This window comes from Quercus suber, unplaced genomic scaffold, assembly GCF_002906115.3.
Source record: "Quercus suber isolate HL8 unplaced genomic scaffold, Cork oak 2.0 scaffold_108, whole genome shotgun sequence".
Classification (NCBI taxonomy): domain Eukaryota; kingdom Viridiplantae; phylum Streptophyta; class Magnoliopsida; order Fagales; family Fagaceae; genus Quercus; species Quercus suber.
In genome coordinates this window covers 1,303,558-1,321,804 of record NW_027069573.1, presented here as the reverse complement: position 1 = coordinate 1,321,804, position 18,247 = coordinate 1,303,558, and the positions used below count along the sequence as shown (strand labels likewise).

General features: G+C 35.8%; 1 protein-coding gene across 1 annotated transcript; it reads left to right on the top strand.

The window, feature by feature from the left end:
* Positions 1–9,730: 9,730 nt before the first annotated feature.
* Positions 9,731–17,264, top strand: LOC111997073 (tRNA nucleotidyltransferase cca1; the record flags this gene model as incomplete). Its single annotated transcript, XM_065775289.1, has 10 exons — positions 9,731–9,860; positions 10,611–10,720; positions 10,856–10,983; positions 13,237–13,303; positions 13,459–13,542; positions 14,251–14,313; positions 14,456–14,600; positions 15,763–15,930; positions 16,510–16,607; positions 16,730–17,264. Coding segments are annotated over 10 exons (1,098 nt in total), but the record flags the coding sequence as incomplete, so codon positions are not given.
* Between the last annotated feature and the right edge of the window lie 983 nt (positions 17,265–18,247).

Here is an 18,247-nt window from a genome sequence, read left to right as displayed (position 1 = left end):
CGAGGTAACCAATTACCATCAAAAATCCGAATTTGAGTCGCATCACCAATCCTCCATTGGGCACCTATTGAAATGACTTCTCTTGCTTGAAGGATTAAAAATATTACCTTGTACTAGAGGGAGTCCGTATTGGTCACCAATTGCCAAAATTGCATCATTGAATTTGCATAGAACTTGAAAACCACCTTAAGCCTTTGTTTTACGTAGAGTCTCCCAATTTTTCAAATGGATTTTTCGTTGATCCCCTCTTTTTAACCACCAAATTTCTGGGTTAATTTTCAATATCATTACATAGACCGATTGGTAGCTTGAAACAACTCATTGCAAATGTAGGAATTGCTTGTACTACAGCTTTCAATAAGACTTCCTTGCCCCCATGGGATAGTAATTTTTCCTTCCACCTTATAATTTATTCCAACCCCTCTCCTTAATATAGTTCAAGCTGAATATTTTGTTCCTCCGCATAACTACTAGCAAGTCAAGATATCTTTCGTATTCCTTAATTTTGGGCACCTTAAGTAAGTCCCAGGTTGAGTTTTTTCTTTCCTTAGTCAGTAATTTACTAAAGAACAAGGTCATCTTATCTTTATTTATTTGTTGTCCCAAAGCCAATTGTTATATCTCAAAAATTTCTAAACGATTTGTTAATCTTTGTTTGACAGGAGTTAAAAATATGAGGCAACTTTATTTCAAGCTTTATGCATAGATGCCTTTTTTTTTTTTTTTTTTTTTTTTTGAGGAACCTCTAAAGAACTTTTCATTAAGAAGGCGGAAAATCTTGGTCAAGGATTACAAGGTTCATTACATTGCTATGAATGTCCTCTAACCATAATTGTGGTTCATACAAATGTTTTGCTAGCTTAGCGAGTTTGTCTACAACATTGTTTCCTTTATGCTTGGTGTGTGAGAACGAAGCCTATCTCAACCTTGTTGATAAGGAGCGAGATTCCTCGATAATGTGCCCAAATGTTGCCATGTAAGGCTGATTAGCAGGGAGGTGTTTGAAGATAACCTTACAATCACCTTCGAACACATCCTACAGCCCAATTTCAATTGCAAATGAGATGGCCCTCCTACACGCCAGTGCTTCCAAGTCTTCCATAGTGGGTGGTAGGTAAATTCGTTCTGATAGAGATGCTATAACCATACCGCCCGAGTCACGAACTACCACTCCCAATCCCACCGAGACCTTGTCCTAGAAGTTTGCTTCATTGAAATTTACTTTGTAAACTGATGGCGATGGTGGCAGCCAGTGAGTTGGATGGGGCACCGTAGCTTGTTTCAGTGATCCTTCTTGAACCAATTGAAACTCTTGCAAGCGTTCAATGGCGTCACTGTATATTTTCTCCATTGGCAGAGATGATGTCCCTACCCTCTTTGCATTTAGATTATACCAAATGCTCCACCCAATATATGCAAATAACTCAGCCAAATTTGGATTTTTTTTTTTTTAGCAAGAATTCCTTGGAACAAATCATAGAAATTTGCAAATTTTTCTATCAAGAAATGTTTGCAATTTTCCAGCTCCCACCAGATTTGTTTAACTATTTGGCACCTCCAAATTGCATGGATACTGTCTTCAATTCCATCACCACAACAATCACAAGTAGAATCTTGTGTTATTTTCCGTTTCTGCAAATTCTTTTTAGCAAGAAGGAAATCAATGGCAGCTCACCATATGAAATGGAGAAATTTATTAGGCACATTCATGGACCAAAGATCTACCCAGAAATGTTTATGTGCTGCTAGGTTTGAAGTGTCAGGAGCTAAAGCCTCTGCCTTCTTTGATAGGAGTCAATATGCCGACTTGGTGGGTAATACCCATTCTTCGTTTCAGCCCAGATCAACCTATCTTCAATGCCATTAAAACTCGAAGGAAGGCTAATGATTGCCTCCGTTTCATGTGGAAAAAACTCCTCTCACATCCGGTCTTCCATCCAGCATTTGTTTTCCTTATCAATAAGGGCGAAAACCCGAGTATTGTTGGGTAAATTTTTCTAAGGTGACATCACACGACTTGAAAGCAAGTCAGGTAGCCATTCATAACTAATTTTCCATCCCCAATCCTTCATGTCAAACCCAACCGCACCACCCTACGTGCTTTTAGAATACTTTACCAAGCATATGAACCCTTCACATTCACCCCCTCCTCTAAAATAGTGCAATTGGGGAAGTATTTTGATTTAAAGACCTTGTAGAAAAGAGAGTCTTTGTAGTGGAGCAATTGCCAAACCTGCTTTCCCAACATAACTATATTAAAATTTTCAATCTCCTTGAATCCCAAACCTCCTTGACACTTCAGCTTGCACAATTTTTTCCATCCCACCCAATAGATTTTTCATGCTTTAACCCCATCAAAATTTCTGAATTAGTGATTCAATGTCCTTGCANTAGTCCTTTCTTTCCAACCTTGTATTTTATGCCAAATCCTTTCCCTAATGTAACTGAAACTTTGCTTTTTTCCTCTACCAACAAAAGTGGGTAGAACAATATATTTTTCATAATTGGTAGTGGCTGAAACTCCTAGCAAATTTTTTATTTCCTTCTACATGTATGGCTCGATATTGGGGCTGAAGAAAAGTTGGGTTTTGTCTTGGTTTGCTTGCTGCTCTGATGTTTCTTCATACTATTTCAAAATATCCATGATACTGCTACACTCTTGTGAATTTGCCCAACAAAACAGCAAGCTATCATCGGCAAAGAACAAGTGTGAAACTACTGGGCCCGCACTGCAAAAAGAGACTCCTTTGATTGAGCCCGAAACTTCAGCTTGTTGTATGAGTGAATGTAACCCCTTTGCACACAATAGAAACAAATAAGGTGATAATGGGTCCCCTTAGCGGAGATCCTTGCTGGGAGTGAAGTTACCGTGAGATTCACCATTAACTAAAATAGAGAAAGAAACAGATCAGATGCAAGAACTAATAAGTGAAGTCCACCTACTATCAAAACCCAATTTTTCCATTAATTTTTCTAGAAAATCCATTCCATTCTATCATAAACTTTACTCATATCGAGCTTAATGGCCATGTATCCTGCTTTTCCTCCTTTTTTTTTTTTCTTTTTTTTTTTTTTTTTTTGAGGTGATGGAGAGTTTCAAAAGCTACAAGGATGTTATCTGAAATTAATCTATCTGATGTGAATGCACTTTGGGATTCTAACACCAATTTGGGGAGAAGTTTTTTTAGGCAATTGGCTATAGTTTTAGACACAATTTTGTACAAGACATTGCAAAGGCTTATTGGTCGAAATATCATTGGCTTTTTCTAGTGTTTTTGTTTTTGGTATGAGTGATATGTAAGTGTGATTAAGACTAGCTGGCATATTACCCAATATAGTATAGCCAAAGAAGCGTCAATGACATCCTATCCAATAAAATTCCAGCAAGACTTGAAAAAAATGGGGGACATACCATCCAGGCTTGGGGCTGTTAAAGGCTTCATTTGTTTCAGAGAGAATTCAACCTTGTCTGCTGTGTACTCCCTAAGCAGATCTACATTCATGGCTAGAGTGATCTTTGTGTCAATGCCTCAGAGGATCTGATCAAAGCTTGAAGGCATGGTGGAGGTGAAGATTTTTTTGAAGTAATCAACCAAGGCCTCCCCAATGTGTTTGTCATCCGTCACCACTAGTCCATAATCCAAGATCAATTTTGAAATAAAATTCCTTTTGTTGCGTTAGGTTGCTCGACTGTGAAAATAGCTCATATTCATGTCCCCACTCTTCAACCAATCCACCCTTGATCTTTGGTGCCACAAGCAATCTTCCCTTACCATGAGTTCATACACCTCCCCTCTAAGAGCTCAAATTTGATCATGGTTCACTCTAGCCATTGACATGGCCTTGGCTTAAGCTAGTTGCTTCTTTTTTTAGGCTAACAAACGACTTATATTACCGAATGATTGCCCGCTCCATTTTTCAAACTCGACCTGCAAGCATTTATCTTGCCAATTAACCTATCCACTAGCTCCCTAAAATTTCGGCCACTCCATGCTCCTTTGATAATCCGCAAACATCTTTCATCTTTTAGCTACACTGCCTCAAAACGAAAAGGCCTGGATTTCTTATAAAATCTAACATTTTCATCATTAGAACATAACCACAATGGACAATGATTAGATAATGTACCTTAAAGGTGATGTATACGGACCGTGGGAAACAATTGTGACCATGATGGCATTGCTACCCCTTTTTCCAGTCAAATCCATGTCACCTCTCCATCAAATTGGTTGTTGCACCAAGTGAAAGGTGAACCAACAAATCCCAAATCTCAGAATCCACAAAAATCCAAAGCATCTCTGAATTCTCTCATCTGACGTTCCGGTTTGAGAGCACCCCCCCCCCCCCCCGTTTTTCTCTTTTGCTTTTGTTATTTCATTGAAATCCCCCACATGTAGCCATGGCAAATCTAATTTAAGGTAGAGGTGTTTTAGTAGCGCCCAAGAATGTTCCCGGTTGGCCGTTGTTGGATTTCCGTAGAAACCTGTCAACCACTAGGCGTCATCCATTCCTGGCTTAACTACTGCATCAATGTAAGTTGGTGTTGAGTCTAGTACTTTGAGATCGATCCCCTCCTTCCAGTAAAGTGCCAATCCTCCACCTGTATTAACCCGAGGCTCAATGAAAACATTCTCTAGGTGAAGCTTTGAACAAAGTTTTTTTAGATTGTGATCCTTTGATTTTGTTTCCATGAGGAAGAGAATAGAGGGTGAATGTTTTTCCACCAAATCAATGAGTTCAAGAACTGCCCGTGATTGCCCCAATCCATGGCAGTTCCAGCTGAGGCAATTCATTGGGATTGGCGGAGCTATTTAACAACCTCCACCACTTCGAGATAGTCATCACAGTCGCCTTGAATAAACTAGTGACGTTTGACAGGAAATTCTGAGGGGATATTTGACTCTAAGGCTTCACGTTTTTTGCTAAAGAGGTGCTCACAAACCAGAGGTTGATTGGATATTGTTGCACGTGCTTTTCGCGTCCAAGTTGGTAAGACTTGAAGCATGGTAGAGGATTTTGGAACCCTAGCCGTCTTTTGGTAGTCACATGCTTTTCTTGAATTGCCTTAGCTTGCAACTAATTTAGTGGCATGTGGTTTGTGATTATTAGGATTAATGTCTGCCTCCTTACAGTTGTCATATTTAGCCAATTCCGTATCAATCTCCTTTAATTGTGCATTGAATCCGTGAGAACAATGGACTGAGCATTTATTGTGGTTAAATGCAATTCAAACTCCTTCTAAGGTGTGTTAGTAACGAAATTGGTATTGAAGACTAGCTTGAAGGCAGAATAATCTCCACAATTATTACCTTGCATTGATTCCGTTTGCACTTCTATCACGTGGGTAACACATTGTTATGCGTTACAAACCATATCAGGACTGGAGGATTGGCCTGCCTCGTGTCTGGTCTCTCTATTCCGACCACCGTCCTACACTTTTTCCTTGAGTTTCATTGGTATTTGACCCAAATTATCTGGATTATCGGCGTCCATTAGGGAAGGAGTGGTAACTTCAAATTTCCTCCTCGTAGTGTAAAAGCCTGGAACTGTGAACCCTGTCTTTCTTGTCAAGACGAATGCTGGAGCTCGTAAACCGAGGCCAAACTGTCTATCCTCTGGTTTTAGAGTTCTCTCACTGTCAATCCAGATTTCACAATCGTTGTCGTCATGAATGAGGCGGCCACACCAATAGCATAATTTTGGAAATCGCTCGTACTTGAAGCTTATCCAAATTTGTTTCCCATTCTCAAGAGAAATAAGTCGACCATGGCACAATGGAAGAGTTAAGTCTAATCTTACCTTTAGTCGAAGGAAGTTTCCACCATCAATCTCCTTAAACTCCCTCAGGCAAGACACTTCTCCAATCACTTCACTAATCTTCAAAGTTGTCTTAATTGTCATATAGCGTGGTGGGATACCATGTAGTTGACTAACTTCAAAGGAGCATTTATGCCATTTTCAAGGAAAAAAAAAGATTCAATATATGGAGTCATTATCAAGCCAAAAGAGCCTTTGAAGTGTCCCTTTCCCAGCCTTAAGAAGAGGACCTCGACTAACACTTAGGTTACTTAAGAAAATCATCATCCATAAAGGGAAAGCAATTAAAATACTTTCAAATATAGATTCCGGGAAAACGAAATAAGAGTAGAAAAAGGAAAGACGACCTATAAAACTCCATCAGATTCATGGCAGAAAGCCATGGTTAATCCAACAGACTAAGGGTTTGTTTGGTTGGGGTGAAAATAAGGATGATGGAAAATAGGGAGAGGAAAGTAGGGTGAAAAATAACATTTTCCACTGTTTGATTCAGGAGAAAAAACAAGAGAGATAGAAAATAGGGAGGAAAATAATCCCTCCGTGCCCACATTTTTTTATCCTCCCAATTTGGGAGGAAAATGGGGAGGAAAAAGTGCTAAATGATATAATTTACACAAATACCCTCACTTTATTCATCTCACCTACAACTCTCAATTTCCCATTACATCTGTGACCTAATTACTTTTGCCTCTTCATCCTCATCACTTTCTTAGCACCTTCACAACATAACAACGTGAACTACTCCAGGTTCTATTCTCTCTCTTCTTTCTTTCTTTCTTTTTTTTTTTTTTTTTTTGCCTTATTTAATTAGCATAGCAACGTGACCTGATTATATTCCTCATTCTATTGTTTCTTGTCCTCAATATATTCCTCATTAATCTATTGTTTCTTGTTAATTTTTTTGTTTCATATGACATTCAATTTTTTTTTTCATTCTACCTTGTCCTCATTAGTTTCCATTTGTTTTTTTCTTTAGCCAAGGGGTCTTTAGATTTCCTTTCCAGCCGAGACAAGTATTTCCTCTCCAGTCGAGACAAGTATGACCTTATCTACTTTTTTTGCTATTTGATTTTTTTTTTTCCATTCTTCCCAAAATCTTTCTCCTATATTTTTTTTAATTCTTTTCCTTTAATACACACACACTATTATGCTATTTTTATTATCTATTTCTTATTTTTTGCAAACCCATTTGGGATTATTGAATCTAAGCATATAAAGAATCCATGTATTGTGTGTGAAAGAGAGAGGTTCATGTGCTTTGATGAGGTTGGATTTTATTGTTTGGTATTAGTTGTGATTGTTAGAATCTATTGATGTAAAGTTTTGATTTATTAGTGGCTGTGTTTTGTGTGTGAAAGAGACTGTGGATTGTTTAATGCGGTTGCAATTGGTTTTTATTATCTAATTTCAGTTTTGCTTTTTTGGAATATGTTCGTGCAAACTTTTGATTTTTTAGTGCAAGTGTTAGTGGCATGAGCAGCACTTGTTGATTAAGATTCATGTCTTTGGTTATGTTTCATATTATATATAAACTTATTTCAATAAGCTTTCTACAAATAGATGTAAAGAATGGTTTTTATTTGTATTATTATTCAGAAGTAGTCTATTTTACATGATTAGTTATGTGTATTAGTTTTTTTATAGCGTTTCTTTGCTAGTTATGTTTGGGATGATAAGAACAAAAAAATAAGGGTAAGGTGCTTTAATTAGTAATTATTATGACTAATGTGTTGATTATTTCTTACTTGTGATGGATATTTGGTAGATGGATAATCCAACTAATTGGGATAGTAGTTCACCGCAAAATTTGAGAAAGAGTTGGGAGGAAAGTTGTCAAGATCAATTAAGAAATATTCATAAATTGAACTAATTTGGTTTGCAACTTCTGACTGATTGGAAAAAAAAAGACGAGATGTGGCAATTTTGCAACTTCTTATACATGTGGTACATGAAATATGGATGATGGGCATATATTATAGTCCACGTTATGTGGATAGAGTACTTACTGAAAGTAGTGGGGAAAAAGAAAATGTTTGGCAAGAACTACTAAGCGAACTTAGATGCAGTAAGAAATGTCGAGACATAATTCGAATGGGGTCTTATGCCTTTGCTAAGTTATGTGAAATTTTTCGAGGAACTGACTGTCTTAAAGACATTAGGAATGCTTCTATTGAAGAGCAAGTAGCCAAGTTTCTTTACATTTTAGCACATAATGAGAGAATTTGTACAGTTTCCTTTTTCTTCCATCATTTTAATGAGACCATAAGCTATCATTTTCACAATGTGTTAAGAGCAGTCATCTACTTAGAAGATCAGATCCTTCTAATGAGACAGAGGTTCTCCAATAGATACAAAATAGTCATAGATTTTACCCATACTTTAAGGTAAACATATTTTCAAGCAACTATATGGATTGCTTTAATATGAATAAAAAATTATTGATTTAATAGATTGTTTAATTCCTGGATTGTGTAAGGGCTATTGATGGAACACATATTCGTGTAAAAGTGTCATCAACAAATGCACCTAGATATCGAGGGAGGAAAGAATACACAACTCAAAATGTATTGGCAGCATGTGATTTTGACATGAGGTTTACATACGTTTTACCTAAATGGGAAGGGACTTCAACTGACTCAAGAATAATTAAAAACGCTTTAAGTAGGGAAGACAAATTTATAATTCCTAGAGGTAATGTTAAGTTATAAATACAAAGTATACTTATAAAAAATATGAGAATTACTTATATATATAGTGAATTACTTATGTAAATTATTTTCTTAATAGGCAAATATTATCTAGTAGATGTGGGCTTTATGCTGAGAAGTGAACTTATATATAGGGGTGTACGTTATCATTTAAAAGAGTATTCAGCACGTGACCCAGAAAATGTTGAGAAAATATTTAATCATCGGCATTCCTCTTTGTGCAATGTCATTGAAAGGACATTTGGTGTGTTGAAGAAACGATTTCCTATTATATCTAGAATGACAGAACCTTTTTTTCCAATAGATACAGTTATTAAGATTATCTTGGCTTGTTGTATATTGCACAACTATCTTATAGGAGTTGATCCAGATGAAAGGTTGATTCCAAAAGTTGATTAAGAGATTTCAAATGGTGACATACATACTGAAACTAGAAACAGTACAAATGATAGTGATGCAGATGCTAGAAGAGGAGCAATATTACAAAGTAGTATAGCAACTAGAATGTGGAATGACTTTGTATTGCATGGTAAATAATTTTAGTCATTATGTTATGAGGTTTGACTTGCTTATGTGTATCTTTCTCTATGGAATAGTTATTTTGGAATGATTGTTGCTGAACATTTAACAACTATTAGTTTATTTATAGTAACATTATGCCATGTTGTATTTTGTTTTCTTGGTTTGTTCGTAGAATTTGTATGTAAATCTTATTGGTTTCTTTGTAGTAGTTGTATGTAATCTTGTAAAGAATAATATGTTTAACGTGTAGTCTTTGAAGATGTCTAAGACATTGAAGAAGACAACTGATAGCAAGTCTAAAGCGATTAACATGAGATGGATTGATGACATGGATGGCTTTTTACTTAACGTCATGTTGGAGGAACAAAACAATGGAAATAGGCCCAATGGAACATGGAGTTCTCATGCTTACTCAAATATGTCTAAAAAGAGTTCAACATCGTTTGGTTATGCAGTTGAGAAAGGTAACATCAAGAATCGCATCAAAACATTGAAAGGTACTTTCCATTCATGTCATGACTTTTTCAAGAACATGAGTAGATTTGCACGGAATCTAATTATTGGACTTTTTGAGGTTGAAGATGAAGTGTGGGAACCTTTAATAAATGTTAGTTATATTTATTTTGATATTTTGAAATGTTTTTTAAATCAAGTTGATACTTTNAATTTGTTAACTGTAACTTTGGATTTCTGGGGCTTGTTTTGTCATTGCAGGCATTGCAGATCTAAAATCTGGAAAGATAGTGACCCCTTTACCTGCGAAGGCTACTTTTTTGGATGATCCATTGCGAGTACTTCGAGCTATCCGTTTTGGTATGTGTCATTTTGTCTTCTGTTATTGTCTTTTTCCATTTATTGGGGGCAAAATTTTCTTATTGCCTTTTATTTTATTTTATTTTTCATTTTAAAATTTTTCTGTGAAGTTCATTTAGCTATACAAAAAAAAAAACCATGTTCTTATCTCAAACTAACAAAGATTAATATCAACATTTCCGCACAATCCAATTCCTAAACAATTCAGCTCTCTCTACTGGAACAGTTTTTCTGATTAATTATGGGAATATATCTTTCCTTCTAGGCTTGGCCTCCAATTTTTTTAAATATATCTCTCCTCACAGGAATGATCTATATGTCCTTTTGTTTTCCTTCTACCTTGTAGCACATTCATCTTGAACCAATCATGTTTTGGTTGAGAGCCTCGTAGGCCTTTCTTATTTCCTTCTCATTTCTGTACCAGCTATGCATATAAATATGTGCTCTAGCAATGATTTGAAGAGTATAAGCTTTTTGATAAATTTTATAGCTGGCATTTATGTGGGGGGTAATGGCTCAATAGAAAGTTGACTTAAGTGCTTGAGAAGAAAAACAAGAAAATGCCTCACTTGCATTTAGTCTAGCTCTTCGGTTGCCCAGTCTTAGTGAACAGTCTAAACTTGATGATGCACCATGTCAATTATCTAGGAGTAGGTTTGCTGCCCTGACTCCCGATGTTTTTTGGTTTGTTTAAACTTCTATTCCACACTTGCTTTCTGCAACACTATTATCTCATTTTTGGTCATTTAGGTGCAAGATTTGGGTTCCTATTAGATGAGGAGCTAAAGAAAGCTGCTTCCTGTGATGAAGTGAAAGATGCTCTAGCAGCTAAAATTAGCAGAGAGCGCATTGGGGTTGAAGTATGTGTGTTATCTTGATGCTTAAGTTGCTTTGAACGTTAATTGATCTCTGTGAATACAACTCTAGCTTTTTTTTAATGATGAATGACTTGAATGATATTATTTATCACTTTCAACTGTTGCCCCTTCATGCAGATTGATCTCATGATCTCTGGGAATCATCCAGTTAAAGCAATGACATATATTTGTGATTTGACATTATTTTCAATTGTCTTCAGTCTTCCTCCCAATTTTGAGCCTGCCAAGACAGAAAACTGTGATAGGTATTTGTTAATTTTATAACACCATATTTTCAGGTGTATTTTTTTGTAGCTTACTTAGCAAAAATTACATCTGGGATGAAGTAAAAAATATCAGACTTGTTACTATAATAGAAAGCTAATTTTTGCTATAAATTTTCGCTTAGTTCTATATGCTTGGACAATAATAATGATGAAAAAATATTTTTGAAAATCTGTCAGGAACAGCTGTGAACTTTTTAGGTACAAGGATGTGATGTTACTAATGTATAAATGATGGTTGCTATAGCTAGCGAGATTTGGTCACTGCCAATGAGCTAAAGCTCAAATGGCATTTACTCTTTACATAATAATGGATGGATGGTGAGGTAGAGGGTTTAAGATCCCATTGGATCTTGTGTAGCTTACCAATGAAAGGGGGTTGCTAGGTTTTGCATTATTTTGAAGTTTCTTGGGTAATGCTGAATTCAGTGAAGGATCTTTTAGCATGTTGGAGAGGTAACACTAAGAAACATCAAAGTTCTTCTGTGGAATACTAGTCCATTATGTTGATGTGCATTGGAAGGGACCGAATTTCTAGGTTGTTCAAAGGCATTGAGTACTCATTAGAGACTTGCATTCTTAAGATCCTTGTTTGAATGGTTAGTGGGTATTAGGGATCTTGCTTGTAATTCTTTTAGTTATATTTAAATCTTTGTAACTTGAGATGGTAGTTTTTTTGGTGGTGTACTTGTATACTCCCTTGTAATAGGGCTTCACCGTTCTTTCTTGATTGGTAAGTTACACACGCACTTGGTTGGTCTTGAATCTACGGCCTTATTCTCTATCTTGTTCTTATGAGAAGAGGAGGTGCCTTTGTGTTAGGGTTTCATCTTTTTTCTTCTTTTAATAAAAGTTTTTTTTTTTATTTTTTTTTATTTGTTATGATACACATGTGCCCAGTGGATTTTGAACCCATGACCTCAACTAGCTGAGCTATAGCTTATTGGCAGTGGATCCTTTCTTTTTATGACCTAGCCATCCCTAAGTGCTTTAAACATCAAATTCCATCCAAGAATCCTTCAAGAACTTGTCAAGAAACCCAATAAAGTGCTGAATTTGTTAAAGATCCTGTATCAAATTGGTCTTCTGAAGCTATCATGAATCATCCTTCCTCCTTACCTACCTGATGTGGGTTGTAGCATGGTGAGTTCTGATATGTTCCGAAATGTTTCCTTATTGCAACGCTTTGGAACAAGAGGTTTGATTTGTAGGAAAGCTTTAGAAGTAGCAACCCTTGTCAAATCCTATGTTCAAGGTTAGAAAGAACCTTTCAATGATTACTAAAAAAAATTTCATGATATATTTTCCAATTAAAAGTTCTCCAAGTTTTATAATGTTATGGGGTACATACTCCGTAGTTTTTCCATGCAATTTAATCTTCTGGATAAAATGATTACGGGAATAGGAATAGGATTTGCTTTCTGCATTACTGTCAGTTTTATAAAAGCGCACCTAGTTGCTAGAGAAGTGCCAGGTGCAGTGAGGAACAGTTGAGGGAAATTTTAGTGTACAAGCAAACTGAAATATTCTTAGCTGTACCTTAGATGTCGAGGATGATGCTGATTCCAGTGCTCAAGGTGCAAAGTTAGGAAGACCATTCCAATAATATAATTATTTCTTTTCTTTTTTTGATAGGTAATAATATTATTATTTCATGTTTCACTTCTTTACAATTGACTGGCTTGAGAAGGAAATTAGTGAATTATAGATTATTCAAGAAATCTTAATACCTTGTGCATAAAATATTTTGGTCCTTGTTCTTCTTTGGTTCAACCTCGTCTCTTTCTCTTGATCTTGCAGCGATAATAGCTACACTATATGTTATTAATATATCAAGTATCATCCTTCTTTTGCTCTGGACAATGTCCCAACCATTATTCCCCCCAAGGTATTCTATATCTTGGTTGCTTGACAAATTTGGAGAATTGTTTGATGATTTTCTCTCAAGCATATTTTAGAATTACTTGTAATAAACATGCAACAGCCCTGGTCCAGCTTGGACCTGCACCTAGGCTGTTGGAGTCCCCAGTACCTTATAGTGTGCCTTTTAACTTCAAATAGTTATGGCTATTTTTATGGCATCCAAAATTCATCAATTATGTCTACCAAGGTTTCACCAAAATGTTATTTTAAGAATCACATATATTCAGACAGAGAATCCTTGCACATAAATCAATCTTTTGCTTTTCGTGTTTTTTTTTTCCACTTTTGTGTGTTTGTCTTTGTCATTCTCAGGCTTTGTATCACTTACTTAGATGCTACATGGAATCTCATTCAATTGATTGGAGACTCTACTTTCAATGTAAGTGGCTAGTTTCTGAACATTATATATCTACCCAATTTGCTCACGTTGCTCTCATTTTGTAGTGGTGATGTATATTGGTTCAAGTTCATCCTCTACTCTTATATGTGTATATTCTTATGTTATGCTTGGAATGTGTAACATGTGAATATTAGGATGAACAACGAAGGCTGTCCTTGTACGCTGCCTTGTTTCTCCCGCTTAGGAAGACCATATATAAAGATAACAAGGCCAAAAAGGTACCATCTTTATCCTCTTGTTATCCATTGTGTTTGTTGCTTCCTTTTCACTGGTTGAATGGGACGTTGTCCTAGTGTTGACCCTCATGCATTAGTTCCCTTGTAGCAAAGTGCACTGTTTAGCTAGTATTAGCAACTATGTTGTTTTGACAACACAGATCCGTCTGACCCTTCTTTCTTTTGGTGTTATCTTATCCCCCCTGGTCTTCCCTACCAAAAAAAAAACCTTTTCTATATCCCAGGACTAGGCTATTAGGGAGAACAATATTGAATATATTTTAAACGAGTGTAAGAAAAATTGTTGCTGCCTAAACAGAGATTTTTCCTTCCATTGGGTGAAATAGCCAAGTTGAAATGATTCTCATTGTCTCCCTTACAGGGAGCCGAAATAATAATCCACAGAGTGGTCATCTATTGTGCCGCCAATGCAGCGGTTTTCACTCTGCTTGAAACTTCGTGTAAATGATTTGGTGGGTTCCATATATTGTTGTGTCTCTTGATTGGTTTTCTTGTGTTTAGAGAGAATGTTACTAAAGAAAGGAGTAAGAATTTGTTTCTTTGAAACTTTTATTTTTTAATAAACATATCATTTCAAGGGCCAAAGTATAACGTTTTTGAATTTTAGATTAGTCGTTGATTATGCTTTCAAATGGTTGGTATTAATTGTTTTACTTGATATCTATGCTTATTTATGAATGTAATCTACAGATACCTGTTGTCAACTACATTTTCCGGGAGTCTCTTAAGAGAAAAGCCAGTGATGCTGAGACAGTGAGCTTAAATCTACTCTCTTTTAAGTTTATAGCATTCAATATTTTAGTTAAAAATACCAAGTTCTAATGTAAATTGTTTCAATGTTTCTCTAATCTGCAGATATATATTAGTTTGGTCTCAATTATTTTCTTCATTATAGGTTGTAAATCTACATAGTGCATTGGAAAAATTCTTATCTTTGATTCCTTTCCTTGAGTCTGATGGGGACATCGAACTCATTGAAGTTGACTGGGGAAAAGGATTGGATGATGTCCCTCTTAATTCAAAACTTCGGGTACTGACAGGTATGGTTTTTATTTACTGCATTGCATATTCTTTTTCATTATCTGCAGAATGAAGATTCAATTTTTAATTATTATGGGTAACAACTGTTTTTAATTAGATCCTTTGAAGTTCCCTTTTGTTCAGTGTGTCCATTATCACTCTTTAAATAGTTTAAGTAACTAAAGACAACTTGCATTGTTCTTATCTTATAGCCTTTTCATATGCACTCTGTATGTGTTCAAACCCTAGGGAAAAATAAATAAATAAATAAAAGAGAAGGAAACCCAGCAGAATACATTTTGTGTGGCCAAGGGAATATGATTTAAAATATCACCTCTTGAATAATTGAACTTTGATTTACTTGTCTTTCCTTTGCAGTCTTGCTTCTCTTCTCTTCTTTTTATGTTTTGATTAGTTTGGATTTTGGAAATGGATAGTTTGAAAATGATGATAGTGGTAATAGGATAGAAGAACAATTTGAGAGAGGCCCATAAGATAATTAAGGGAGGAAATAATTGTAATAAAAAAAAAGTCGTACTTAGTGCACAAAGATCCCACTTTTTGTGGGGTTTAGGAGAGATTATAGCAGGCTGCCTTACCCCTAATTTTTTTGAAGAGGTTGATTCCTGGACTCATATGCACTGCCTGTTGCTTTTGATGGAAGGCACTTGCCATCGCACCAAAGCCCGCCTCTTAGTAAAGAAGTTTAGAACAGTTACACTTCTATTGTGCTTTAAATGTGACCTAAAATTTAGGTATTTTTATAATTTATTGTTTCCTAATTTGATCCCATTATTTACTTTTCAAAAAAAAAAAAAAAAAAAAAAAGATCCCATTATTTGGTGTTTTTTTTTTTGGGGTCATTTTAGTGAGGGTATTTTGAACATAAAAAAAGTGGGCACCAAAGAGCCCTACTCCAATTATGGTAGTATAGATGATCTCTGGCTAACAATCTTGACAAATGAGGTTTGTGACATCTCAGTACTCTCAAACAAGTTTGCTTCTGTTAAGACACTGAATCAATTTTAGATCCAGAAGTGGACCTTTTTATTATTTCTTTTGAAAGCAGTCCTTCATTGGTTTCTAATATTTTTTTGGTTACCTAGTCATGCAATCTAACTTTGTTATTGTAATTTTTAAGTTGCATAGCTTTCTTATGGCTAAAAGTTTCATTCCATACAGGGTTACTTCTACGAGAAATCAAAGATTTTTGGCGAGTGGCCTTGTTGTTGTCTACGTTGTTATATCCCCCTGATGTTAATTGCACTGAAAATTTTCCAAAGCAGTACTTTCAATTGGACAAGCAAAGAGATCTATTTAAGGCAGTTGAAAGTGCCATTACCAAACTAGGTATGGGCAATGTCTCTTTCACCATTCTGTCAAGTTCTCATTTAAAACTTATTGGGGGCTTTCAATGGATTTCTTTCTGAAGATACTCTGGAATTCCATATTCATTGGTGGCAAGTTACTGCTGTGGTCTAATACCTTTGCCTAAGTAACATGCCATGACTGATTGTTTGCTTACTCTGAAAACCTTCGCTTTCAGAGCCATAGAAGTAACTCCTGTGCTCTTAAATATTCCAATGCTGCCTTCAATTTTTCATAACTGAATATCTGTATGATTAGTAGTGTTCTATCACTTGTGGATTATTCAATTTTCCAGTGGCTGATAACTGCCATTTAATTCACGGATTTTGTGGAGTCCATGCATATTTATGCATAGGAGTGGCCCAGTATTGAATTGTACTAAATGGCATCAAAATCCAGAAGGGGGAAGAATTATTATATACCTTTGGACCATTTAAATTTTCCTTTGGGAAACAAGGATTCCCCACCCAATCCTCATGCTGGTCAAGTCTTGGGAAAAACTCTTTTCAAGTCCATTTTGCCACTATTTATTTATTTACTGATATTTTGGAATGAATGCAGGTCTTGAGAAAGTGTGGGATGTAAAACCATTGGTCAATGGGAAGGATATCATGAGCGTCCTGCAACTTAAAGCTGGAGGACCACTTATTAGGGAATGGGTAAGCTGTTCTCTTTCTTTCTTTTTTGGGAGAGGGCGGGGTGGAGGGTTGATGACAGAACTTACAAATACTGTGTTTCTGTCGTACTGCTGGAAATACTAAATTCATTCATTAAATGGCAGCAACAAAAATTGCTCGCGTGGCAGCTTGCCCATCCCGACGGAACTATGGAGGAATCCATGGATTGGATGAGGCAAGCCCATTCTAAGCGTGTAAAGATGCAGTAAGTATTGGTTCTTTGAGATGTACTCAATTTGAATCTCATCATGCCTGATCAGTGAGAGCACTAATGGCTTGCACTGAAAGAAGCTCGGCTGCTAGTTGCCAGAAATTGCTGAGACATGGTGTGCTTCCCTGATGGATTTTTTGTGAATTAAAGCTACTCTGGTTATTGAGTTAGGGGTGCACCAGCACTACTGCCATGTTTGAGTTAGCCAAATGCACAAAATATGTACCCTTTTCTTCTTTTACCCCTTTTTGGAATTATATTTTTTGTTTGGAATTATATTTTTTGGTAGGAAGATTCGCTTATTTTCATCGGCTATTATTATCAGTGGTGGGGTTATGGCTCGAAAAAGTATGATGTATTCACAGTATATGCACTCTGTCATGCGGATGTGCTGATATTTAATACAAACATGCAAGTGCTCTAAAGAATCTATGATTCAAGCCTATCCAACTGAGGATCTCTTCCACCCCAAGAAAAGAAGCTTCCATGCTTATTGTTTATGTAGATGAAAAAAAAAATCCTAATATTATGTGAATTTCTTCTTAGGCAGCGAGTTAGCATATGTCCTGGTGTGCTGCAATGCAGTTAAAAACACACGCACCTAGACTCTTCACTAAAGCTGCATTTGGAAACACTACAGCAGAATGCATAAATTGGGTCGATATTATGTTGAAACTTTTACTGGAAAGTAATCATGTTGAATGCATGTTTTGCCGACAATTTAAAAATATTATTGGATGGGTATTAATATTTTTTTCAAGATAATATTTTTTCATACGCTGTCATACACAAAAATAACACAAAATTTTAAGGTAATTGCGTGTTTCTCTATGTGTGACCAATGTTTTATGAATTCTCTTATGAATAAAAAAATAATTCACTTACATGAAAATTCACATGCATTTAAAGTCATATCCATTACATCAAATCCAAACATAAAAAACGTAAAATATAGCGCATAAGATATGAATGAAAAATAATACATGAATATTCGAGTCTTTTGGCTGAATATTGCAAAAAAGTAAGTTTAGTTGTGATATAGAAACTGTTGGAAGTTATTTGAAAAAAATGAGGAAAGAAGCAAATTTTGGCAATACCGTTTACTAAAAATTGTGACAAAAAGTATGCGAGAGGAGAGAGAAATGATGTGATGGTTGGAGTGAGAAAAAATTAGAATTTTGGTAATGAGGTTACTCGAAATTCTTGCTACCTAGATGAAGTGCCCGAAGGAGAGAAGTGCTCGAAAGGAAAATATCAATTGTGGCAACCAAGTTGTTGAAATTATAGAAAGAGAAAAAAGGAATTGTAGCAACCAAGTTGCTGAAAATGGGAGGGGGAAAAAAAATATTGTGGCAACCAAGTTGCCAAAATTGTAGGGGAGAATTAAGGAAAAAATAATAATAGGAATTTT